We start from the raw sequence: 27,841 nt of genomic DNA, 5'->3' as shown, positions 1-27,841 counted from the left end.
CACTCCAAGATTGGAAGACAAAACAGCACCAGGATTATGATGCGAAATCCCCATGTATTTGCGTTGGATGCTTTTTGTTATCTATCAATGACTTGCAGCAGCATACAATGCATTGTTAAGCTTTATTTTGGAAACATTACAAGTTTAGACATACAGTAACATAAGCGATTTAAGAAGCATATAACTGTTAGTGTCCATGGCAGCTCTGTGCGCGCGACCGTGCTAGGGGCTTCACGCTTGGCTGGAGCGATGTGTGCCCTGTAGTTGGACGCGATGAGGGGGGCATGGCGTGGCCGTGACGGACTTGATTCACTCTCATTGGGCGAACCGCTCACATGGCACAGCCATCATGCGAGGTAACAAATTTATTTGGTTCCTTGTGCATAGGGTGACCAGATGTCCCGGTTTTAAATGCCTGTCCCGGCTGCCCGACAATTTAAAATGTCCCGTTTTTTTGTGACTGTCCTGGTTTTGGCCATCAGAGCAGGGGGGCAGCAGAGAGCAGAGAATGCTGTCAGGGAGGAAGAGAGCGGAGGCCGGGGCTGCAGGGCTGCAGAGGGTGGGGGCGGGGTTACCTTCTGCGGAGCCCCAGCAGTGAGACCCGGAATTGTCAGTGAGAACTTCCGGTGTCTGCTGCCAGGGCTCAAGATTGTTTCCCTCCCCACCCATGCAGGTAGGGTCCAGAATGGGGGACGACGACACGCTCACTCTTTCTAAAGGGAGACAGACACAGAATGAAGGGGGGGGGGGCTGGGAGAGACAGACACAGAATGGGGAGAGAGACACACACACAGCATGGGGAGAGAAAGACACACACAGCATGGGGATAGAGACACGCACACAGCATGGGGAGACACGCACACAGCATGGGGAGAGAGACACACAGCAGCATGGGGAGACAAAGAATGGGGGGTGGAGGGAGAGACACCGAATGGGGGGTGGAGGGAGAGACAGAGAATGGAGGGGGAGAGAGAGACACAGAGAATGGGGGGAGAGACAGAGAATGGGGGGAAGAGAGAGAATGGGGGGAGAGAAAGACACAGTGAATGGGGCAAAGAGAGAGACACAGAATGACAGGGACTCTGACCATAGGTTTTGGCTTCAGATTCCCATATGAACACCTTCCTCAGCCTTGCAATGTGTTTGTGGGGAGGTAACACCAGAGCATGTGTAAAAGGAATCTCTGCCACAGAGGTGTACAAGTGTCACCATCAGTGAGAAAGGTCCTTGTGTGAGGTGGCACCTCTTGTTACATCATTACTGCATATGTCATTAATAAAGGGACACTCAACCCCCTCAGGTGCATTTTCAGGTCTACGTGTAACCTGTGAAATAGATGGTTAGCCCTTGCTGCTCTCTAGAGATATTAAAGGAACATGACATACAGCATATAAAGGCGGCTGCATTAATGTCCCTCCCTTGGGACGTTAGTCTGTGTGTCTGTCCTCCACCTCAGTATTCAAAGGACGATCTTGGACATTTGGTCGCGGCTGTTTCGCCGCGACTCACCCCACCACCGGCCACTTTGCTGCTAAGGTAAGTGCCTAAACACCCTACCATAAAACCCATATATCCTAAGTTCCCCTTACCCTAATACCCCCAAACCCTAACTGCTAAAACCACTTAAATGAACCCCCTAAACAGTAATAATATTAACATTAGAAGCGGCTCGTTGCGGAGGGTCCGTCTGCGGCCTGAAGCCGGCGGCCAGCTGGTCGCGGCAAAACTATTCTGATTCAAAGTTAAGTGTGACTACATAGCGCTTCAGCATAACAGCATAGAAATATAACAGCATAGAAATATAAAACATTATTAAGAACAACATTTTTCTTTAAATAAAACTACAATAAGAATGATACAAATAACCTGCATTTAAAACATAACTTTTTATCCTTTTAAAGTGCTCGTTTTATGCACCATAAACTAAAGTCACTATTCATTGTGATTTAGCGTAACACAGATACACATGCGCACTTATATGTGAGCGTCTTAGTCGCTGGTTATCCCTAAACATGCCTGGCTTTAGAGATAGGTCTCTCACTTGTGTGTGTCCTCTTGTGTTTCCTCAGGCTGGATAAGTCACTAAATCCCTTCCCACATTCCCCACATACACACGGTCTCTCCCCTGTGTGTGTCTTCTTGTGTGTGTTCAGGTTGTATAAGACACTAAATCCCTTCCCACATTCCCCACATACATGCGGTCTCTCCCCTGTGTGTGACCTCTTGTGTCTGATCAGAGGGGATAAGTCACTAAATCCCTTCCCACATTCCCCACATACATGCGGTCTCTCCCCTGTGTGTGTCCTCTTGTGTATGTCCAAGTGGGATAACTGTCTAAATCCCTTCCCACATTCCCCACATACATGCGGTCTCTCCCCTGTGTGTGTGTTCTTGTGTATGTCTAGGTGGGATAACCGACTAAATCCCTTCCCACATTCCCCACATACATGCGGTCTCTCCCCTGTGTGTGTCCTCTTGTGTCTGTTCAGGCTGGATAAGTCACTAAATCCCTTCCCACATTCCCCACATACACACGGTCTCTCCCCTGTGTGTGTCTTCTTGTGTGTGTTCAGGTTGTATAAGACACTAAATCCCTTCCCACATTCCCCACATACATACGGTCTCTCTCCTGTGTGTGTCCTCTTGTGTCTGATCAGAGGGGATAAGTCACTAAATCCCTTCCCACATTCCCCACATACATGCGGTTTCTCCCCTGTGTGTGTCCTCATGTGTATGTCCAAGTGGGATAACTGTCTAAATCCCTTCCCACATTCCCCACAAACATGCGGTCTCTCCCCTGTGTGTGTCCTCTTGTGTATATTCAGTTGGGATAATTCACTAAATCCCTTCCAACATTCTCCACATACATGCGGTTTCTCCCCTGTGTGTGTCCTCGTGTGTGTGTTCAGGTGGGATAAATCACTAAATCCCTTCCCACACTCCCCACATACATGAGGTCTCTCCCCAGTGTGTGTCCACTTGTGTGTGTTCAGGCTGGATAAATGACTAAATCCCTTCCCACATTCCCCACATACATGTGGTTTCTCCCCTGTGTGTGTCCTCGTGTGTGTGTTCAGGGTGGATAACAAACTGAATCCCTTCCCACACTCCCCACATACATGAGGTCTCTCCCCAGTGTGTGTCCACTTGTGTGTGTTCAGGCTGGATAAATGACTAAATCCCTTCCCACAAAAATGTGGTCTCTCCCCTGTGTATGTCTTCTTGTGAATGTTCATGCTGGATAAATCACTAAATCCCTTCCCACATTCCCCACATACATGCGGTTTCTCCCCTGTGTGTGTCCTCTTGTGTGTGTTCAGGTTGTATAAGAAACTGAATCCCTTCCCACATTCCCCACATACATGCGGTCTCTCCCCTGTGTGTGTCCTCTTGTGTTTCCTCAGGCTAGATAAATGACTAAATCTCTTCCCACATTCCCCACATACATGCGGTCTCTCTTTGGTCTCTGTTCTCTTCTGTGCTTTCTGGTCTGATAACCATGTCAGACTCTTCCTACTTTCTCCAAGATCTTTTCCTGAGGCAGCTGCTAATATATATATTTTGGAATGAGAAGCAGTTACATTGTTTATTAATTGACTTGACTGGTTGAAAGATGCATTTTCTGTCATATATATTGGAATGTTGCAAGATTGTTCTGTCCTCATCTTTTCCATATACTCATTTGGGTGTTTGAACATCAGATGTTTGAAGAGGTAATCCTGACTGCTAAAAGCAACCTTCCAGTGTTGGCATGGGTGGATTATTGGAGCTTGTCTTTCTACTAGACGAGACAAAAAAATACATAATTCGAAAATTGGGTCAAATTAGGCATTAGTTATCAAAAAAAGTGTGTGCGCGCCAAGCACACACATTTTAAGTGAAACTTCGGTGTCCTTTTTACAGAAATTGTATTTGTGATGGGGATGTTTTTATTTAAAATCCATACACAATTTCAATGAGAAAATGAATTATTTTTGGCGCAGCAACGCTGATTCATTGCATGGTAATAAGGTACTTCTTTTATGGGCGGTAATATGCCATTTTTGGTTACTGTATAAGAATACAGGAAATAAAGATAATTTGAAGGAACTCAAAGATGTTAGAATAGAATGAAATCTGTTACTTACCTCCCAGGCTGAAAAGTCATTAAGTTGGTCAAAGAGGACATTTTATGAGAAAGCAAACAAGCCAGATAACTTATTAGCAAATAAATTGAGGAACAAACGGTCGAATTATGGTATACAGGCTATCAAATTGAAGTCACGCACAGTGACTTCGAACCCCAAATTAACTGTGGAGGAATTCAAACAATATTATGAGGGTCTATATCAGCGGTGAGCAAACTGAGGCGCGCCCCCTTGGAGGGGTGCAAGATTATGTAGGGGGGGGCGCGGGCTGCTTGCAGGGAAACCTGGGGGCGGGCAGAGCTGTGCATGGGTGGCCAGAAGCTCCGTGCTGCTGCTTCTATGTGTCTGTGTCTTGCAGAGGGGGTGGGGCTTCTCTCTGCACACAGACAGCCCCTCCTTCTCTTCCTGTCTGCTTCCCGCACCAGTTTTCAGCAGCATGGGGGGTTGGGGGATCGGAGCATGTCGCCTCCCCAGATGAAATGAAAGTGTGTGTGTGTGTGTCTGGGGGGGGGGGGGAGATTGTGTGTGTGTGTGGGGGGGGCATTGTGTGTGTGTGTGTGTGGGGGGGGGGGGGGGATTGTGTGTGTGTGTGGGGGGGGATTGTGTGTGTGTGTGGGGGGGAGGGGATTCTGTGTGTGGGGGGGGGGATTGTGTGTTTGTGTGTGTGTGGGTGTGTGGGGGATTTTGTGTGTGTGTGTGTGGGGGGGGGGACGGGTGGGGGGGGACTTTGTGTGTGTGTGTGTGTGGGGGGGGGGGTGGGGGGGATTGAGTGTGTGTGGGGGTGGGGATTGAGTGTGTGTAGGGGGTGGGGGGGATTGAGTGTGTGTGGGGGGTGGGGGGATTGTGTGTGGGGGGTGGGGGGGATTGAGTGTGTGTGTGGGGGGGATTGAGTGTGTGTGTGTGGGGGATTGTGTGTGTGGGGGGGATTGAGTGTGTGTGTGGGGGGGATTGAGTGTGTGTGTGGAGGGGGGATTGAGTGTATGTGTGTGGGGGCAGATTGAGTGTGTGTGGGGGAGGATTGAGTGTGTGTGGGGGTGGGGGGGGGATTGAGCGCGTGTGTGTGTGGGGGGGGGGATTGAGTGTGTGTGTGGGGGGGATTGAGTGTGTGGGGGGATTGTGTGTGTGTGTGTGTGTGTGGATTGAGTGTGTGTGTGTGTGGGGGGGTTGAGTGTGTGTGTGTGTGTGTGGATTGAGTGTGAGTGTGTGGGGGGGATTGAGTGTACGTGGTGAGTGTGTGGGGGGGGATTGTGTGTGTGTGTGGATTGAGTGTGTGTGTGTGTGTGGGGGGATTGAGTGTGTGTGTGGGGAGTGTGTTTGTGGGGATTGTGTGTGTGGGGGGATTGTGTGTGTGGGGGGGATTGAGTGTGAGTGTGTGTGTGTGTGTGTGGGGGGGGGGGGGATTGAGTGTGTGTGTGTTGGGGGGGGGGATTGAGTGTATGTGGTGAGTGTGTGTGTGGGGGATTGTGTGTGTGTGTGTGTATGTGGGGGGGGGGATTGAGTGTGTGTGTGGGGGATTGAATTTGTGTGTGTGTGGGGGGAAAATGTGATTTTGATTACATCAGGCAGGGGGGGCCCCGAGAAATTTTATGGATGAAAAGGCGGGCTCGGCATAAAAAGTTTGCTCACCCCTGGTCTATATAATGGGGAAAAGGTGAACCGTAATAACAGCAAAAGTCAAGCTCTGAAAGAGTTTCTAGCATACTCACATTTAGTAAACTAGGAAAGAAAGGATCCCTTTGTGTGGCACTAGAGAGACACCTTAAATTAAAATATTACATCTTTATTAGGATTAACTAAAAATATAACTGTTTGGACAACACAAATATTGAACAAAACACAGATAAAAACAATTAAAAATAAACCGAAGAGGTGTGGGTAAGTGTAGCTAATCTAACTAGTTGTGCAATGGTTTATAATATACTGTAACAGACAACTAGATAATCTGTACACTTAATATCAAGATGGTATTTGACAATGTAATCATCCACTATCCTTAAGTAAATGACTCGCAGGATATTGCAGCAATACCTGATAGCTAGTAGGTAAGTGAAGCTCGTTAATTGATGTCTAGGGTGTAGCCCGTCATGTAAGGAGGAACCCTGTAGAGCAGGCCTGCACAACTTGTAAAGCGAGAAAGGCCGAACTACTCCAAGGAAAACAGATTTGGGCCGCACGGGTAAAATCATCATCATCATTATTTATTATATCTCCCCCAGCACCTCTCATCATCATCATCATCCTCCTCATATCTCCTCCAGCACCCCTCATCAACCTCCCTCAGCACCCCTCATCATTCTCATATTTCTGCCCCAGCACCCCTCATCTTCATATATCTTCCCCAGCACCCGTCATCATCCTCATATATATCCCCCAGCACCCCTCATCCTCATATTTCCCCCTGCACCCCTCATCAACCTTTGAGAGACTCACCCTCTCTCACACATCTCTCTCCCCCTCACCATACACAATACTCCCCTCACCCATACACAATACTCCCCTCACCCATACACAATACTCCCCCTCCACATGACACAATACCCCCCTGCAGACCACAAATATCCCACCCCCCTGCAGACCACACACATCCCACCCCCTGCACATCAACCCCCCTGAACCTCACCTCACCCCACTACAGCTCACCCCCTGCACCTCACCTTCCCCCCATCCACTGCACCTCACCTCCCCCCCCTCCACTGCACCTCACCCTCTCCCCTGCATCTCACCTTACTCTCCCCCCTCCCCTGCATCACACCTTCCCCTCCTCCCCTGCATCTCACCTTTCCCCCCCTCCATCTCACCTTTCCCCCTTCACCTGCATCACACCTTCCCCCCTCCCCTTCATCACAGCTTCCCCCCCCTTCATCACAGCTTCCCCCCCTCCCTGCATCACAGCTTCCCCCCCTCCCCTGCATCTCACCTTACTCTCCCCTCTCACCTGCATCTCACCTTCCCCCAATCCCATGCATCTCACGGCGGCAGAGCAGGCAGGACAAGCATGCTCGCAAGCAGCGGGCACAGGAAGTGCCACACGCATAAAGCGTGCAGTCCTGAGAGCAGGCTCGAGGAGGAGGTGGAGAGTGGGCTCACGAGCGGGGTGAAAGCGGGCTCGCGGGGGGAAGTGGGCTCGTGGGGGGGAGAGCAGGCTCGGGAGGGAGGACGGGAAAAGCCACCGCGGGCCACACAATGAGTGCAGGCGGGTCGCATGCGGCCCGCGTGTTGTGCAGGCCTGCTGTAGAGGGACCCCTTACCACCAAACTGCTTGTATTTACAGCTGTTTGGCCAGACTGAGTACACCGTGTGCTGCCCTGCAAAACGCAACAGAGCAGTCACATAGGTACTACTGAGACACGCTAGAATGAGATGACATTGAGAGCTAAATTAATCAGGTATAGCATAACCTGGGGTCAGAGTGCTGTTGCTGCCCACGAAGGCAGTCTACGAAGCACTTGGACCAGGAGCGAGCCCACACCTCTCCGATGAGCCAGCGTCACGAAGGAGGTGACGTCAGACGTACCCTACGTATGTTTCACCATTCGTGGCTTCATCGGGGACGGGTTCCAAGGGCCTGCTCCAGTATGACGCGCTAACGCGCTCCCCTCCCTTGAGGTGTTGACGCTCTCCCCCTCTCACTCCCCCCCCGAGCCCGCTCCTGAGACGCTAACGTGCTTCCCCCCTCCGAGCCCACTCAACCACCAGCAGTTACAGCACTAAGGCACTGATGCGCTCCACCCCCATCATCAAAGCTGAGGCCTGCCGCCGTCGCTTCTTCCCCCGCCGCCGCTTCTTTCGCCGCCGCCACAAGGGAGCTGGGGGACATGAAGGGTGCTGGGGGACATGAAGGGTGCTGGGGGACATGAAGGCAGATGAGGGGAGATGAGGGGAGATGAAGGCAGATGAGGGGAGATGAAGGCAGATGAGGGGTGCTGGGGGAGATGAAGGGTGCTGGGGGAGATGAAGGGTGCTGGGGGAGATGAAGGGTGCTGGGTATCATGGAACAAGGATCACATTTCTGCCCAACCCCACTTCTGCTTGTCAGCTCCTTAAAGCTGCAGTTCAGTCTTTTTAAAAAATTTTTTTTTTTTTTACTTCAATAGCTTCATGTGGGCAATCTCTATTTACCTAAAGAACTGTATAGCTGCAGGTCAATCCGTTCTCCATGTATTGATCGGCGAAATTTGGCGACATTTTTAAAGCTGGGATTTGTTTATAATGTGCCTCCGGCAGTCAGTGGAAGACTCATGAATATTCATGAGTCTCCCAGTGACGTGTGCTCGCTCCCGATCTGCCGCTGTGTGGTGCCCCCTTCTGCCCCGATCTCTGTGGCTCTCAGCCTGCGCTGAGGGGGAGGGGGCTTGTGCCGCCAGTGGGGAGGGGGGAGCGGGAGTGTTTCACTTCTGCTGCGATCCCTGTGCCTTCCTCCCTGCCCGTGCGGGAGATGCAGGGGGGTTGCGCTTCCTTGTGGGGGGTGGGGAAGGGAGGGGGGAGCGGGAGATGTGCCCCCCTTCTGCTCCGATCCCTGTGCCTGCCTCCCTGCCCGCGCGGGAGATGCAGGGGGGTTGCGCTGCCCCCATGGGGGGTGGGGAAGGGAGGGGGGAGCGGGAGATGTGTTTCACTTCTGCTCCGATCCCTGTGCCTGCCTCCCTGCCCGCGCGGGAGATGTGCCCCCTTCTGCTCCGATCCCTGTGCCTGCCTCCCTGCCCGCGCGGGAGATGCAGGGGGGTTGCGCTGCCCCCGTGGGGGAAGGGGGAAGGGGTTTTGTCCCGGAGCAGTGGTGGCAGTAAGGTGGTGAGTATGTGTGGTTATGTATATGTGTGCGTGTGTACAGTGTATATGTGTGCGTGTGTACAGTGTATGTGTGTGCGTGTGCGCATGTTTATGTGTGCGCATGTTTGTGTGCGTGTATATGTGCGCATGTATGTGTGCGTGTATGTGTGCGCATGTATGTGTGTGTATGTGTGCGTGTGCGCATGTTTGTGTGTGTGTGTATGTGTGCGCATGTTTGTGTGCGTGTATATGTGCGCATGTATGTGTACGTGTGCGCATGTATGTGCGTGTGTATCTGTGTGCGTGTGGGCATGTATATGTGTGCGTGTGCGCATGTATGTGTGAGTGTGTATATGTGCGTGTCCGCATGTATATGTGTGCGTGTACGCATGTATACGTGTGTGCATGTTTGTGTGTGTGTGTGTGTATATATATATATATGTGCGTTTGCGCATGTTTATGTGCGCATGTTTGTGTGTGCGCATGTATACGTGTGTGCATGTATATGTGTGCATGTTTATGTGTGCGTGTGCGTGTATATGTGCGCATGTATGTGTGCGCATGCGCATGTATGTGTGCGTGAGCGCGTGTATGTGTGCGTGTGCGTATGTACATGTGTGCGTGTGCGCATGTATACGTGTGTGCATGTATATGTGTGCGTGTGCACGTGTATGTGTGCGCGTGCGCATGTATATGCGTGCGTGTGCATATATATCTATATCATACAAACACATAAATACACACCTAAGCTCTGCAGGGTCCTGTGCCTGCAAAATGTCTCTGTAAAGTGTTATGTAAAACTAGCAGCGCTATACAAGAACAAGCCATTATTAATTTTAATAACACATTGAATTGTACACATTCACATACACACAACATTAAATATACATATTGTTTACAGTATTATATATACAGATTTGATTTTAAATGAGTTGTTAATATTTAACAGTAACTACACACGTGCAAATGGAATAAGGTTTCATTAATTAATTCTGAGCTACTCCTTTTCTGCTGCTGCTGTCAGTTCTGGGGGAAGATCATGTGACCAGGCAATGACTGATACATTTGTGCTCATGCACGTGCACGGCTGTGGTGGGGGCAGGACTCACAAAGGGGTGTGCCAGAGCCGGTTACATTAAAGGAAGTGGTTGTGCCTTTCTAAAGGGTTGCTATAGAAACAAAAATGCTCGTTACATTAGAATACATAAAAAATTGTCTTCAAAGTTGTTTTTAAAAAAAAAAGAAAATGCTACAAGTATTTTCTCACAGTACAGAACTGATTTATTAAAAAACCACACATGCAGGATATTGACTGAACTGCAGCTTTAAGTTCAGCTGCAGGCATTTGTTCCACATACACACACAGTGCCTGTGTGATGTATCAATATGTTGCCCTTTCTGCCTGTGAGCAGGCAGCCAGTGAGTTGCTACAGCAACCTCTGAGATTCTTCTCAGAATGGGCTATTCTGCCCTCCCCTCTTGTTTGTCTCCAGATAGTCTGTCCCAAGACTATTCCTGCTACCCACATTCCCCCTCACTTCCTTTTCTACCTAAGATCACAGTGAGTACAGACCTGTCTGCATCCACCTCTGGTAAGGCCTTTCTGTCTTACCGTAGTCTAACCTCATAGAAGCATTCCACATAGAGAAGCACTCTCTGCCTACACTACACCTACAAGTTCCTGTTTTCTACTTCTGAAATAAAGTTAAGAAAGACATTAAGGACTTGTCATGCTTTGGAAGAGGGAAGACATGAGTTAAAGCTAACTGAAGCTATTCATACCTCAATACGTGACCCTAGCTTCAAGATAGTAAGACAGAGACCGTGTACTAGAGGTCTACGCAGAAGCTATCACTCACAGCCTTCATGCTACAAAAGTGCAGATCTACACAGCTATACAGCAAACAGCTACAGCTTTCTGCAAAACAAGCAGCAGTTTAAACAGCACAGCACAGTAAAAACGGATTATATACACCTTGAATTCAACACAGAGCAGTCTCTGCAGACTGACAAACAGCAGTCTCTCACCATTACTGTACAAGCACACTGCTCCACATTGCTACACAGAGCCACCAGCCTCTATACAGCAAACAACTACTACTTTATGCAAAGACAAGCGAGCAGCTTTACATTGCTAATAAGAGCACAGACTTTCTGCAGCAAAAAGCCTTACAAACAGCAAGCAGGCTTAAACTGCACACAGCCAGCAAACAACCTTGCACACAAGGCAGTAGCTTTGCAAACAGACAATGCAGCTTACACAAAACTTGATTGCCTTTCTCTGTCTGAGTTCACCCTCTGCACAGCTCCATAGTGAGGGATTACCATCTCACCTTACCCTGCGCACGTCCCCACGGCTAGTGCCACCAAGGGCCACGCCACCGGACACCCGCCAGGACACGGGTCAGAGCCACCGGACACCTGTGAGTACAGCTACCCCTACGCTGAATGCTGCAGGACACCGCTCGGCATCATCTGAGACAGTCGCCCATCACTGACACAGGTAAAAGACCGCACGCCACACACACTGGCTAAAGGCCTACACATACCTACAGCATGGCAGAACTCAGAGCCTCACCAGATATCATGCAGGAGAGTGATCACTCAGACACAGAGACCGCTGCGCAACTGCAACAGGCGCAGACAGACGCAAGGCCTAAACAAACAGTCACACTGACACAAAAGGCCCGCGAAAAATATGAGACTGACATTGAAGCGCACCGCGCTAAATTAGAGTTGGCCTGGGAAACAACCACACTGGGAATACGCAATGTTACTAGCGTTGGCAACTATGCGCAACAGCTCGAGCAGGCAATAACGCAATTAAGGACTGATCACTCGCGTTATCAAGAGCTGTCAGAGGCATACATTACTTACTTGACCAGGGCCAACACCAGCGAAAGCCTACAAGAAAGAGACTTACAGAGTAACATTGACCTGACACGAGACAGCCGCGTGCGAACCACTATCACGGAGGCTGAGAGTAGGAGAAAGGACCTTTTGGTGGAAACCGCATCGCAGCGCTCCAGCACATTCAGACACTCATCAAGGTCAGCAAGATCAGCGCAATCTAACGTGTCCAGCGCAAGCACAAACGCCACCAAGGCGCGAGCCGCCGCAGAGGCCGCACGTGCCAGGGCCGAATATAGTCGGAGAGAGGCAGCCGTAAGGGCAGAAAGAGCGCGCATAGAAGAGGAGGAGCAGATCGCTGCCGCCTCTGCGCGTAGAAAGGCCGAATTGGACGCTGATCTAGAAGCTCTAAGCAAAGAGGAGGACGCCGCTGCCGCTATAGCCCAAGCCGAAGTCCTAGAAGCAGCTGTGAGACAGGACGGCGGGGAGCAACCGTACAGACGGATAGCCTCAGAGGATCCAATCCAACACACTGAAAACTACGTAAGGAGCCTCTTCAGTGTAAACACCAGCGCGCCATCTCAACACGGAGGGAGTGACTCCACAGACACCGAAGACTTGCTAGCTCCACGAGGAGAAGGTGCTGTTCCTTCAGCGGGACATGCTGCCTGGGATAGCCACAGCCGCAACAGTGATCCACACGCCAGCGCGCACACGGATGCACCACAACAGGCTCGCAATCCAGGTACACCCACACGGGAGAACACAGCCCCTCACACTGGCCAGCAGCCATCACGCGTCCACGCCAAGGAAGAGGCGACCGCACGGACCCTCCCAGCAACTACCTCAGAACGCGACCAACACGCTGATGCTTCAGGCTTCACAGACATAGCCAAGTACATGATCCGGCGTGACCTGGTGCAAGCAGGACTCATCAGCTTCGACGACCGCCCTGAGAACTACCGGACGTGGAAGTTCACGTTCAAAGACGCAATCAACAGCTTGGACTTCTCAGCAAGGTAAGAGCTCATCCTGCTATTCAAGTTCCTGGGGAACGAATCCAGGGAGCACGCGAAGAGACTTCGGGCGGCAAACATGAACCAACCCCAAGTAGGTCTTGACTTATTGTGGGAAAAGTTAGAAGAGCGCTACGGTATCCCCGAAGCAGTTGAGGATTCGCTCTTCAAAAGAGTCGACAGCTTTCCCAAGATCACAACTAAAGACTACTCGAAGTTACGAGAGCTCGGGGACCTGCTGCAAGAGCTGGAGTTTGCAAGGAAAGACCATTCCTTAACAGGTCTCAACGTCTTGGACTCAGCTCGTGGAGTAAGACCCATCTTGGAGAAGCTACCCTACAACCTCCAAGAAAGATGGATTTCACAAGGCTCCAAATACAAAAGGGAGAAGCAAGTCGCCTTCCCCCCATGCTCATTCTTCTTGAGCTTCATCCGCGAAGCGGCAAGGACAAGGAACGATCCCAGTTTCATCTTAGGTGCGCAAACCACACACAGTGGAAGCAGCCTGAGGAATGAGAGACCAGTGGCAAGATACGGTAACACTCAAACACCCATCTCGGTCCACAGGACGGACGTGCCTCCCACGACCCAAACTATTCCCGATCAGTCGGTCGCCGGAGACGAGGAACCGAGGGACCCAAACAGGGAATGTCCCATACACAAGAAGCCACACCCACTTAACAAGTGCTTTGGGTTCAGGATGAAGTCCCTAGAGGAACGCAAGAGGTTACTTGGAGAATTCAGAGTTTGCTTCAGGTGCTGCGGTTCCACGACTCACCTAGCCAGAGACTGTAAAGAAGAAATCAAATGTACAGTGTGCGAAAGTGACAAGCACGTGACATCGTTACACCCAGAGGAGCTGACACTCCACCAACTCAACAACCCATCCTCCGCAGCGGAGCATGGCGGGGAGGAAGGAGAAGGAGAGCCAACATCCGTCACATCCCAGCGCACCGAGGTTTGCAGAAAAGAAAGCGACAAAATGTCCTGCTCCAAAATATGCCTTGTCGCAGTGCACCCCCAGGGACAACCTGAGAAGGCTATTCGGATGTATGCAATCCTCGACGACCAAAGCAACAGATCATTGGCGAAGACGGAGTTCTTCAACTTGTTCAACTTACAAGACAATGCCTCACCCTACACCCTCAGAACCTGTGCAGGGTCATCTGAGTCAACAGGGAGAAGAGCAAGCAGGTACGTCATATGTTCAGTGGATAACAAAGTGAAGATAGCTCTCCCCACACTCATCGAATGCAACCACATGGCCACAAACAGGGACGAGATTCCCACACCAGACGTGGCACGCCATTACCCGCACCTCAGAGGAATAGCCAACTACATCCTGCCGGTAGAACAAGGTGCCAAGATCTTGCTGCTGCTTGGTAGGGACATCATGAGGGTACATAAAGTCCGTAAACAGCATAATGGACCCCACAACGCACCATACGCCCAAAGACTTGACCTAGGATGGGTTATAGTGGGCAGACAAAGGGCACGGACAAGACTATGTTGATGCCCGCAGAACTGTGATAACAGAATGTGGACACACATCCCTCTCTGAACCGTGTCTTGGCCATCTTCAAGTGACAGGAGGGCCAAGTGAAGAGAAGAGACAAGGTCATACCCCTGAGATCAACAAAAACATCCTCACATCAGGGGGATGTGACAATGGCCTAGGATGCTTAGTGATTCAGACAACCAAGGATGATGAGTCGACTCCACTGAAGGAAGAAAGTAACCTCCCAAAGGTGACCGACAAAGGGATCGTCCAAAAGACAATAAACAATCGGATGATCCTCTCGTGAGCAATGGCACGACTAAGACGTACAGTTGTTCCTCTCCACAGAGTATCAAGTGACAAAGCAACCAGCTGTCACGGCTGGCATAGCCGCAAAAGATTGCGCCCTACAGGTGAAGCCACAGTGTCAAAAAGTCTGTTCTTTCACACACGTAAGAGGAGACAGTTGCAGAGACTGTGACGGTAGGGAGGGTTTGGCCCGGGGTTAACGGGGTTACACCCCAAGGGCCCCCCTCTAACCTCGCCAGGGAGACAAGGGGTTAACTGGGCAGAGGCCCAGAAATGTGATTTTACCCTTGTTATAACCTGTAAATGTATTCTCCCCGTTTCCCTGTCCCATTGTAATGTCTGGGTTAATCAGTGTTTGCATAACACACACACTGGATCATCAGGGGTTAATAAGCTACAGTTTAAGGAAATTCCACTGTATGGTGTCTTTTCAGGAAACCTGGACTTCAAAGGGCTTAATTGGAGTGGAAGGTGAAAAGCAGAAGGGTTTTTAAAATGTACAGGCAGAATGCCTGCCTTTGTAATGCAGGAGGAACCAAATGGTGCCTCATATGAGTATTCACGTTTTGATATGCAAGTTTCCTCACTGGAAGTGTAAATCAACAAGAGAGGTCTGGGCTTAGGTGTGAATTGGCCAGTTGGATGCTAAATAGGATATCCTGCTAGATTTGAGCCTGGCTTCCCAGGGGAATTGTTTATGCGGGAAGCAGGCAAAAGGAAGGGAAGGGTTTGTTATTCACACCTTCCAGCAAAAGGTATCCCCCAGCAGACAATCAAAGTGAGTAACTTTATTAAATATAAGAATATTATGAGATGTCCTGGGCGGAACCGGATAAGAATTACATATGTGTATCCGTTGGATGTAGTCCATCGTTTTGAGGCTAAACATTGTACATTTACCTGTTACGAAATGCCAGATATTAATATCTCTATTAATTTTCATATTACAATGTAATTTTGGGTCTCTCTGCGACCGTCAGGTGTCACAGAATGCAGTAATATATCTCACCTGACTGTATGTTTTACTGAACTCAAGTTATGAGGTAATTTGCAGTAAATATGAAATTTTGGTTGAGTTCTGAGAAACTGCAGCCCCCCTGCTATGATAATGAGCAGGAAGGCTAGAATGACAAGCTTGGTCATCAAAGGCTAAGTGGCTAATTGCTTATGCTTGGCCCAACGGACAAAAGGAATTAACCAGAGTAAGTGTAACTTTTCACACTGACCATGGAATTCCAAACCTAGCTTCAAAAGCTTCAAAGGGGATTTTACTAGACGGCACGGAGCCGTAAACTGGGAAAGAGGGGGTTAAAATGATATATAAGTCAAAGCCACCCTTTACCCAAGTTGTTCATGTTCATTGTTCTGCATGCAAATGATCTTCAGGCCTGCATGTCATCAGGCCTGTTGTGCTATACCATCTTGATTGCTGAGAAGAAATGCTATGCACTGTCTTCCTGCCAGAGGTCTTTCATGTCTTTGGTGTCTTGATGACTATGAAGAGTGCTGTATGAACTGCCAGTCCAGATATGACTGCTTCATCATTTCCATTTTACGTAAGTGTCTATATTTTGCCTGTTATTTGTACATTATTGTGTGTTCACCTTTATCAAGGAATAAATTCTATTTATCATATCTAAGTCTCGTCCCAGTTCAAACCCAGGTATATATATATTTATATATAGTTTTGGTGTAAATTACAACTTGTCACAAGCTACCGTGACAGAGACATTTCCCAAAAGGATTTACAAGGGCAAAAGAGACTGTTCTTCATCATGTCCAGGGAGAGAACAACCTCCTGAGGGCAGTCAACAAAGAGACACAAAGGCGCCTCCCCAACAATGGAGAACATGCCATCTCTAGGTTCACTTCGCACCGCTGCGACCTACAAAGGAAACCGGAGACCAAAAGCAACTTTGTGGCCTTCATCCAGAAGAGACTCCTTACCAGCCACGCAAAGCCAGCACCTCGAATGAAGGAAGGTGAAGAATGCTGGTACCTCCAATCATCTGGGGCCTACCACCCTCAGGAACCCGATCAAATCGGCGTAGTGTTCAGCCCCAGCGCTCAGCTCCAGGGAGTCTCCCTTAACGACGCCCTCTTTACTGGACTAGACTCGACAACCTGTCTTCCAGGAGTGTTGTTCCGCTTCCGCAAGGAGCCAAAAGCCATCTCCTTCTGCCAAACGCCAGGTGATAGTGACAGGCTACCACGACTGGCATACCTACAAGGGGATGCACTCTGTAGGTAAAACTACAGAGACAAAAAGACTGTTCTCTCACAAGGCTAAAAGAAAACAGTGCCAGAGACTTTTACACAAAGACATTGTGGTGCAACCAGCTAACCTGGAGCTGTTCATCCACCCTGCACCCTTTGCCAAAGAACCATGGCAAAGGGACCTTGATACCAATGATACCGGCCGGTGTCACATCGCTATGTGGACATGGACTCTTGCATTGTTTGAGAATGTGATGTTATCTTTGTTATGCATTGCACACATGTTCCATATATTCCAGTTATATAGTGGTATCTCCAGATACCAGACGGGGAGTATCATGGAACAAGGATCACATTTCTGCCCTTCTGCTTGTCAGCTCCTTAAGTTTAGCTGCAGGCATTTGTTCCACATACACACACCGTGCCTGTGTGATGTATCAATATGTTGCCCTTTCTGCCTGTGAGCAAGCAGCCAGTGAGTTGCTACAGCAACCTCTGAGATTCTTCTCAAAATGGGCTATTCTGCCCTCCCCTCTTGTTTGTCTCCAGATAGTCTGTCCCAAGACTATTCCTGCTACCCACATTCCCCCTCACTTCCTTTTCCACCTAAGATCACAGTGAGTACAGACCTGTCTCCATCCACCCCTGGTAAGGCCTTTCTGTCTTACCGTAGTCTAACCTCATAGAAGCATTCCACATAGAGAAGCACTCTCTGCCTACACTACACCTACAAGTTCCTGTTGTTTTCTACTTCTGCAATAAAGTTAAGAAAGACATTAAGGACTTGTCATGCTTTGGAAGAGGGAAGACATGAGTTAAAGCTAACTGAAGCTATTCATACTTCAATACGTGACCCTAGCTTCAGGATACTGGGGGAGATGAGGAAGGGTGATGGGGGAGATGAGAAAGGGTGCTGGGGGAGATGAGAAAGGGTGCTGGGGGAGATGAGGAAGGGTGCTGGGGGAGATGAGGAAGGGTGCTGGGGGAGATGAGGAAGGGTGCTGGGGGAGATGAGGAAGGGTGCTGGGGGAGATGAGGAAGGGTGCTGGGGGAGATGAGGAAGGGTGCTGGGGGAGATGAGGAAGGGTGCTGGGGGAAATGAGAAGGGTGCTGGGGGAAATGAGAAGGGTGCTGGGGAAATGAGAAGGGTGCTGGGGAAATGAGGAAGGGTGCTGGGGGAAATCAGGAAGGGTGCTGGGGGAAATCAGGAAGGGTGCTGGGGGAGATGAGGAAGGGTGCTGGGGGAGATGATGAAGGGTGCTGGGGGAGATGATGAAGGGTGCTGGGGGAGATGAGGAAGGGTGTGATGATGGGGAGGATTTGGCCCGGGATTAAAGGGGTTACACCCCAATTGGCCACCCTCTACCCTCACCTGGGAAGCAAGGGGTTAACTGAACTGAGGTCCAGTAATGTGTTTTTACCTCGCTTCAATATCCAAATGCTTAATCCCCTGTAAAAAATGTATTGTTTCTGGGCCAGTGTCTGCACCACACACACTGGGGCTTAAGGGGTTAATAAGCTACAGTTTAAGAAAATACAACTGTGGGGTGTCTTTTCGGAAAATCTGGACTTCAAAAGGCTTGATTGAAGTTGGGTGTGAAAAGCAGAAGGGGTTTTTAGTGTACAGTATGTTAATACCTAATTTGCAGACCAAGGGAATATTGCTAGAGACAGCTAGACCCAGGCTGGGACATTGGGTGTGACATTTAGCACCAGGTGACAAATGTCCACCACCCGGGGGTCCCTGCTTCAAAGGATTTTTTGATGGGGGCCAGGGGGTGCGGTTACCAAGGGGATATCAGAATGGGTGACCTTATTAAATATAAGAATCTTATGAGATGTCCTCGGCGGAACATGCTAAACATTACATATGTGTATTCGTGGGGCCGAGCCCCAACTAATGATTCTAAACACTTGATATCTAACAGATACTAAGAGCCAGATATTAATATCTCTCTTCATTTTAATATTACACGGTAATATGTAGTCTCATTGGGAGCGTCATGCATGACGGAATGCATTAATATGTCTCGCGTGCCAGTAAGTACTATTGAACTGAAGTTATGAAGTTATTTAGATAGGGAAAAGCAGTTTTTCGACGTCGTGGGGTGGGAGGAGTTTTACTCTGAGGAAAACTGTCAACGTCACCGCTGATTTATGAGAGGGGCTGGGTTTAGGTTGTGTTCAAAGGGAAATAATTGTATAAGAACCAGGCTCAGCCTAGGGCTATTGTCATCATGTATGGTCTTCATGATCTTCATGTATTGCTGTGATGTCTTCATCTGCAACTGAATTATGGAAGAAATGGCCCATCCTGTATCCTGATGGCTTTCTTGTCCTAATCTTTAAGTAAGTGTCTATATTTTGCCTGTTATTTGTATATTTTGTGTGTTCACCTTTATCAAGGAATAAATTATATTTTATCATATCTAAGTCTCGTCCCAGTTCAACCCAGTTATATATATATATATATATATATATATATATATATTATGGTGTGTATTATTAATAGCCTATCACAAAGCTCCCGTCACAAAGGGTGCTGGGGAAGATGAGGAAGGGTGCTGGGGGAGATGAGGAAGGGTGCTGGGGGAGATGATGAAGGGTGCTGGGGGAGATGATGAAGGTTGCTGGGGGAGATGATGAAGGTTGCTGGGGGAGATGATGAAGGTTGCTGGGGGAGATGATGAAGGGTGCTGGGAGAGATGATGAAGGGTGCTGGGAGAGATGATGAAGGGTTCTGGGGGAGATGATGAAGGGTGCTGGGTGAGATGATGAAGGGTGCTGGGGGAGATGATGAAGGGTGCTGGGGGAGATGATGAAGGGTGCTGGGGGAAATTATGTTTTGTGCATTTTTTGTATGTCTGCGGTCTCACCAAATAAACACAATTTTATTCAACAATGTTGTCCTGCCTAGTGGATTGATCCAGGAAGATATAAAAAGGTGTTAAAAGTGCTGGTCTTCCGTGACAGGCTTTTAAAAAAAGAAATGTATAAATTGAATAATAAATGCTGTTTTACCCGTGCGGCCCAAATCTGTTTTCCTTGGAGCATTGCGGCCCTTCTCACTTTACAAGTTGTGCAGGCCTGCTCAACAGGTTTCCTCCTTACATCACGGGCTACACCCTAGACATCAATTAACGAGCTTCCCTTACCAACTAGCCATCAGGTATTGCTGCAATATCCTGCAAGTCATTTACTTCAGGATAGTGGATGGTTACATTGTCAAATACCATCTTGATATTAAGTGTACAGGTTATCTAGCTGTCTGTTATATTATAAACCACTGCTTAACTAGTAAGATTAGCTACACTTACCCACAACTCTTCGGTTTATTTTTAATTGTTTTTATCTGTATTTTGTTCAATATTTGTGGTGTCCAAACAGTTATATACAGGCATACCTCACATTAACGTACGCAATAGGACCGGAGCATGTATGTAAAGCGAAAATGTACTTAAAGTGAAGCACTACCTTTTTTCCACTTATCGATGCATGTACTGTACTGAAATCGTCATATACACGCATAACTGATGTAAATAACATATTTGTAACAGGCTCTAGTCTCCCCGCGTGCGCACAGCTTCGGTACAGGTAGGGAGCCGGTATTGCCGTTCAGGACTTGCTGACAGGCGCATGCGCGAGCTGCCGTTTGCCTATTGGGCGATATGTCCTTACTCGCGAGTGTATTTAAAGTGAGTGTCCTTAAACCGGGGTATGCCTGTATTTAGTTGATCCTAATAAAGATGTAATATTTTAATTTAGGGTGTCTCTCTAGTGCCACACAAAGGGATCCTTTCTTTCCTAGTTTACCAATTGTCTCTACTTCCCTGTGAGCACCGCCCTCCCTACACTGTTTGGCTATAATTTATTCAATTTTTGGTTATCGCAGCTTGAAGCATCTGGCCCTTTGACTCAAGTCAGGTTTAGTGATATTAAGTTCTAGTTGACCGTAATGGTGTATATAGATCTATCACTTCGGGGGGAGGACACAAAGCACAAGACTTCCTCTCCAAGGTGGAAAAATCACAAGGAATCTCAAATGGGCAGCATATGTAAAGAAAAAAAGAAAGAATATAGTGCAACACAGTTTAATAATAAAATATATTCGAGCAAGGAGGCTCCAACACACTCACATGCTCCAGGACAAACAAAAGCAATTTAACCACTCTGGGTTCAGATGCTGTGTGAAAGACTCCAGTCAGCTGTTCCACGCTCTCCTCTTCCCCATTCGATTGGCGTCTGCCGTCACGAACTGGCTCCCTCAATCTCCAACAGTAAGGGGAGGATCATCTGGCTCCGTGAAGATCAGCACAGCGGAAGATATCCAAGCAGGAGAGCGTTATAGCAAAGCAGCTGGTGTCACAGCAGAGAGTCCGTAAGAGGCACTGACTGCTACACAAGGTCTAAGCGCATGTAGATAACCCTACGCGTTTCATCCAAGGTATGGACTTCTTCAGGGGTGTAGGGATACATGGCAGTGACTAACTTAAATAGTCCCTAAAAGGGGAGGGGATCAATAACGTCACGGCACGAAAATGAGTCTAATAGGCTCAGTGTATCACTACTGACAGCCCTACTTATATACTAAACAAATCGGAACATTAGATAAGACAAATCGGAACATTATATAGAAATAAATATAAAAATAAATATTTATAGTTATTTCTATATAATGTTCCGATTTGTCTTATCTAATGTTCCGATTTGTTTAGTATATAAGTAGGACTGTCAGTAGTGATACACTGAGCCTATTAGACTCATTTTCGTGCCGTGACGTTATTGATCCCCCCCCCTTTTAGGGACTATTTAAGTTACAGTCACTGCCATGTATCCCTACACCCCTGAAGAAGTCCATACCTTGGATGAAACGCGTAGGGTTATCTACATGCGCTTAGACCTTGTGTAGCAGTCAGTGCCTCTTACGGACTCTCTGCTGTGACACCAGCTGCTTTGCTATAACGCTCTCCTGCTTGGATATCTACCGCAGTGCTGATCTTCACGGAGCCAGATGATCCTCCCCTTACTGTTGGAGATTGAGGGAGCCGGTTTGCGACGTCAGACGCCGATCGAATGCGTCTGAACCCAGAGTGGTTAAATTGCTTTTGTTTATCCTGGAGCATTTGAGTGTGTTGGAGCCTCCTTGCTCGAATATAGTTTATAATTAAACTGTGTTGCACTATATTCTTTCTTTTTTTCTTTACATATGCTGCCCATTTGAGATTCCTTAAAAAATATAAAAAATTCCTTAAAAAAAAGTAAAAAATGTATTGTTTCTGGGCCAGTGTCTGCACCACACACACTGGGGCTTAAGGGGTTAATAAGCTACAGTTTAAGAAAATACAACTGTGGGGTGTCTTTTCGGAAAATCTGGACTTCAAAAGGCTTGATTGAAGTTGGGTGTGAAAAGCAGAAGGGGTTTTTAGTGTACAGTATGTTAATACCTAATTTGCAGACCAAGGGAATATTGCTAGAGACAGCTAGACCCAGGCTGGGACATTGGGTGTGACATTTAGCACCAGGTGACAAATGTCCACCACCCGGGGGTCCCTGCTTCAAAGGATTTTTTGATGGGGGCCAGGGGGTGCGGTTACCAAGGGGATATCAGAATGGGTGACCTTATTAAATATAAGAATCTTATGAGATGTCCTCGGCGGAACATGCTAAACATTACATATGTGTATTCGTGGGGCCGAGCCCCAACTAATGATTCTAAACACTTGATATCTAACAGATACTAAGAGCCAGATATTAATATCTCTCTTCATTTTAATATTACACGGTAATATGTAGTCTCATTGGGAGCGTCATGCATGACGGAATGCATTAATATGTCTCGCGTGCCAGTAAGTACTATTGAACTGAAGTTATGAAGTTATTTAGATAGGGAAAAGCAGTTTTTCGACGTCGTGGGGTGGGAGGAGTTTTACTCTGAGGAAAACTGTCAACGTCACCGCTGATTTATGAGAGGGGCTGGGTTTAGGTTGTGTTCAAAGGGAAATAATTGTATAAGAACCAGGCTCAGCCTAGGGCTATTGTCATCATGTATGGTCTTCATGATCTTCATGTATTGCTGTGATGTCTTCATCTGCAACTGAATTATGGAAGAAATGGCCCATCCTGTATCCTGATGGCTTTCTTGTCCTAATCTTTAAGTAAGTGTCTATATTTTGCCTGTTATTTGTATATTTTGTGTGTTCACCTTTATCAAGGAATAAATTATATTTTATCATATCTAAGTCTCGTCCCAGTTCAACCCAGTTATATATATATATATATATATATATATATATATTATGGTGTGTATTATTAATAGCCTATCACAAAGCTCCCGTCACAAAGGGTGCTGGGGAAGATGAGGAAGGGTGCTGGGGGAGATGAGGAAGGGTGCTGGGGGAGATGATGAAGGGTGCTGGGGGAGATGATGAAGGTTGCTGGGGGAGATGATGAAGGTTGCTGGGGGAGATGATGAAGGTTGCTGGGGGAGATGATGAAGGGTGCTGGGAGAGATGATGAAGGGTGCTGGGAGAGATGATGAAGGGTTCTGGGGGAGATGATGAAGGGTGCTGGGTGAGATGATGAAGGGTGCTGGGGGAGATGATGAAGGGTGCTGGGGGAGATGATGAAGGGTGCTGGGGGAAATTATGTTTTGTGCATTTTTTGTATGTCTGCGGTCTCACCAAATAAACACAATTTTATTCAACAATGTTGTCCTGCCTAGTGGATTGATCCAGGAAGATATAAAAAGGTGTTAAAAGTGCTGGTCTTCCGTGACAGGCTTTTAAAAAAAGAAATGTATAAATTGAATAATAAATGCTGTTTTACCCGTGCGGCCCAAATCTGTTTTCCTTGGAGCATTGCGGCCCTTCTCACTTTACAAGTTGTGCAGGCCTGCTCAACAGGTTTCCTCCTTACATCACGGGCTACACCCTAGACATCAATTAACGAGCTTCCCTTACCAACTAGCCATCAGGTATTGCTGCAATATCCTGCAAGTCATTTACTTCAGGATAGTGGATGGTTACATTGTCAAATACCATCTTGATATTAAGTGTACAGGTTATCTAGCTGTCTGTTATATTATAAACCACTGCTTAACTAGTAAGATTAGCTACACTTACCCACAACTCTTCGGTTTATTTTTAATTGTTTTTATCTGTATTTTGTTCAATATTTGTGGTGTCCAAACAGTTATATACAGGCATACCTCACATTAACGTACGCAATAGGACCGGAGCATGTATGTAAAGCGAAAATGTACTTAAAGTGAAGCACTACCTTTTTTCCACTTATCGATGCATGTACTGTACTGAAATCGTCATATACACGCATAACTGATGTAAATAACATATTTGTAACAGGCTCTAGTCTCCCCGCGTGCGCACAGCTTCGGTACAGGTAGGGAGCCGGTATTGCCGTTCAGGACTTGCTGACAGGCGCATGCGCGAGCTGCCGTTTGCCTATTGGGCGATATGTCCTTACTCGCGAGTGTATTTAAAGTGAGTGTCCTTAAACCGGGGTATGCCTGTATTTAGTTGATCCTAATAAAGATGTAATATTTTAATTTAGGGTGTCTCTCTAGTGCCACACAAAGGGATCCTTTCTTTCCTAGTTTACCAATTGTCTCTACTTCCCTGTGAGCACCGCCCTCCCTACACTGTTTGGCTATAATTTATTCAATTTTTGGTTATCGCAGCTTGAAGCATCTGGCCCTTTGACTCAAGTCAGGTTTAGTGATATTAAGTTCTAGTTGACCGTAATGGTGTATATAGATCTATCACTTCGGGGGGAGGACACAAAGCACAAGACTTCCTCTCCAAGGTGGAAAAATCACAAGGAATCTCAAATGGGCAGCATATGTAAAGAAAAAAAGAAAGAATATAGTGCAACACAGTTTAATAATAAAATATATTCGAGCAAGGAGGCTCCAACACACTCACATGCTCCAGGACAAACAAAAGCAATTTAACCACTCTGGGTTCAGATGCTGTGTGAAAGACTCCAGTCAGCTGTTCCACGCTCTCCTCTTCCCCATTCGATTGGCGTCTGCCGTCACGAACTGGCTCCCTCAATCTCCAACAGTAAGGGGAGGATCATCTGGCTCCGTGAAGATCAGCACAGCGGAAGATATCCAAGCAGGAGAGCGTTATAGCAAAGCAGCTGGTGTCACAGCAGAGAGTCCGTAAGAGGCACTGACTGCTACACAAGGTCTAAGCGCATGTAGATAACCCTACGCGTTTCATCCAAGGTATGGACTTCTTCAGGGGTGTAGGGATACATGGCAGTGACTAACTTAAATAGTCCCTAAAAGGGGAGGGGATCAATAACGTCACGGCACGAAAATGAGTCTAATAGGCTCAGTGTATCACTACTGACAGCCCTACTTATATACTAAACAAATCGGAACATTAGATAAGACAAATCGGAACATTATATAGAAATAAATATAAAAATAAATATTTATAGTTATTTCTATATAATGTTCCGATTTGTCTTATCTAATGTTCCGATTTGTTTAGTATATAAGTAGGACTGTCAGTAGTGATACACTGAGCCTATTAGACTCATTTTCGTGCCGTGACGTTATTGATCCCCCCCCCTTTTAGGGACTATTTAAGTTACAGTCACTGCCATGTATCCCTACACCCCTGAAGAAGTCCATACCTTGGATGAAACGCGTAGGGTTATCTACATGCGCTTAGACCTTGTGTAGCAGTCAGTGCCTCTTACGGACTCTCTGCTGTGACACCAGCTGCTTTGCTATAACGCTCTCCTGCTTGGATATCTACCGCAGTGCTGATCTTCACGGAGCCAGATGATCCTCCCCTTACTGTTGGAGATTGAGGGAGCCGGTTTGCGACGTCAGACGCCGATCGAATGCGTCTGAACCCAGAGTGGTTAAATTGCTTTTGTTTATCCTGGAGCATTTGAGTGTGTTGGAGCCTCCTTGCTCGAATATAGTTTATAATTAAACTGTGTTGCACTATATTCTTTCTTTTTTTCTTTACATATGCTGCCCATTTGAGATTCCTTGTGATTTTTCCACCTTGGAGAGGAAGTCTTGCGCTTTGTGTCCTCCCCCAGACGTTACTTTGAGTGATTGTGAAATCTCTCACACCAGCTGCATCTCCTCTTGGTGATATTTATTTGTTTTGTTTTATGTATTTTTAAGGTTTGCGCTTACTTTCCTTGCACCATAGATCTATCACTATTTGCAATTTAACACCAGAAATAAGACAATAAAGATGTAAAAACCACGTAATACACATATTCCCGATTACCTTGTGCTGGCGCGTTACTTTTCCACAGCGCACCCCCTTGATACCAAGCTCTTTCCCATATTCATCTCCAAACCAGGAGCTCTATGTGTGGGGTGAGGTCTGTGCAGGTTCTGTAGTAGATTTTCCTGTGGTACTGGAACGCCACAACGTTCTCTTCTTCCTCGTTTCTCACACAATTTACAAACCTAAAATTGGGACAGTTAGTGAGGTCTCAAAGTAATGTCTATTTTATAAATGAAGAGCTGAAAAAAGATACAAGTTGTTAATAATGTGACTTGTCTTTTCTTTCTTCTCTACAGTTTTGAGAACAGAAGTTAATGGAGAGCAATGTATATACAATGGCTCACTTGTATGTACCCACAGTTTGATTGGAATGGGAGCCACAGGCCACACCAGTGACTACTTTCTTATTACTTAAAAAATAAATAAAAACACAGTTTTAATTAAAAAGTCCCCGACAAGAGGAGGCTCATGCTCAGCGGCTATGTGAATGGATGCCTAAGTGAGAGGCTCCGTCCCTGCCGGCACGAATATTACTTAATAAAAGCAGAAAAAATCAATGATTCGCAGTGAAAAGCAGTGAAACAGCAATCGGAACCCCCAAGGATGCCAAAGAAAGCAACATCGCGGAAACGAACCTCTGTGGTGACCGACTACTTTCAAAAGGGAGAACAGACGCAAGTAAGTGGAGGGGAAGACAGCGGGCAGATGGCGGGCTCAGACTCTGAAAGTGACAGGTCCGCAAGCAGACCAGCAAGCAGAGCGGGGACCAGGACTGGGTCACGAGGACAGACATGAAGGCATTCTGTTCCGAGATGAAGACCTTCTTTCAGAAGGAGCTATGGAAGCTCAGAAAAGACATCGACAGCTTAGGGGAAAGGACAAACACACTTGAAAATAAAGTGGACGCACATTCTAATTCCCTACAAAAGAATGACAAGTCTATTGCCCAATTGCACAAACTGATCTCTGACTTGCAAGACCGGCAGGAGGACTCTGAAAACCGGGACATACGCCTGCGAGGGGTCCCGGAGTCCGTGTTAGACCCAGAAGAATTCACCTCAAACTGGCTCCAGCATATGCTGCCCGACAAAAGTGAAGCTGAGCTACAGTTTGACAGGTGCCACAGGGCCTTGCGGTCTAGACCGCAACAGGGAGACCCCCCAAGGGATATAATAATTTGTCTTCATTACTTCAAAATAAAAGAAAGTGTGTGCCAAATCGCAAGAGCTGCCAAGACCCTGGAGTTTGAGGGGGTGAGATTGCAGGTTTTTGAGGATCTGGCCCCACAAACGCTATTAAAAAGGAGAGCCCTTTCAGCCATTACCAGAGCCCTACGTGACAATGGGATCCGCTATCGTTGGCTCTTTCCCTTTGGGCTAATGGTGCTCAGAAACGGCGTGGCTTTCACCCTAAAACACTTGGAGAGGGGCGCAGAGTTTCTAAAAAAATTGGGCTTACCGGTCTCTCCCCCGAGTCCTCAGCAGCGGGGCCCCGCGGAGGCTCCTACACCGGAGGCTTCCTGGCAGCGTGTGGAGCCGTCAGGGAGCAAGCACAAAGACTGAGTGTTACCTCGTTGCTGATCATCCCCAAGCCAGGATTTAAAGGAGCCTTCCCCGGTTCACAACGCTGCTGTGTGAGGTAAATAGATGGCCGATTCCCTCTAGTGGTGGGAAGAGCATGGTGCGGCCATTTTCCTTATATCTGAGGAAGAGGGCTGGAGCTGTGACCCCCTGGTGGCGGGAACTGAAGTCGCGGCCATCTTGCTCGAGTCAATGG

General features: G+C 47.6%; 1 protein-coding gene across 3 annotated transcripts; it reads right to left on the bottom strand.

Annotated features, from left to right (window-relative positions):
• Positions 1 to 103: 103 nt before the first annotated feature.
• On the bottom strand, positions 104 to 27,841 carry LOC142476192 (uncharacterized). 3 transcript variants are annotated; one of them, XM_075581679.1, is made up of 3 exons: positions 27,524 to 27,841; positions 26,063 to 26,247; positions 104 to 3,781 (listed from the first exon to the last, which is right to left on the bottom strand). In XM_075581679.1, exon 3 carries the CDS (start codon positions 3,696 to 3,698, stop codon positions 2,007 to 2,009), a length of 1,692 nt encoding a protein of 563 aa, XP_075437794.1. In that variant the 5' UTR covers positions 3,699 to 3,781; positions 26,063 to 26,247; positions 27,524 to 27,841; the 3' UTR covers positions 104 to 2,006. The 3 variants fall into 3 exon arrangements, with proteins under 3 accessions (XP_075437794.1, XP_075437795.1, XP_075437793.1); XM_075581680.1 differs by lacking the exon at positions 27,524 to 27,841 and having other exon boundaries at positions 104 to 3,778; positions 26,063 to 26,328; XM_075581678.1 differs by lacking the exon at positions 27,524 to 27,841 and having other exon boundaries at positions 26,063 to 26,327.

This window comes from Ascaphus truei, unplaced genomic scaffold (genome assembly GCF_040206685.1).
Source record: "Ascaphus truei isolate aAscTru1 unplaced genomic scaffold, aAscTru1.hap1 HAP1_SCAFFOLD_1477, whole genome shotgun sequence".
In the NCBI taxonomy this organism is placed as follows: Eukaryota; Metazoa; Chordata; class Amphibia; order Anura; family Ascaphidae; genus Ascaphus; species Ascaphus truei.
The sequence above is the reverse complement of the archived record's forward strand: the minus strand, read 5'-3'. Positions and strand labels throughout refer to the sequence as shown.

Coding starts and splice junctions, on each gene's coding strand:
- LOC142476192 (XM_075581679.1), bottom strand. CDS start 3,698: ATGTTCAAACACCCAAATGAGTATATGGAAAAGATGAGGACAGAACAA.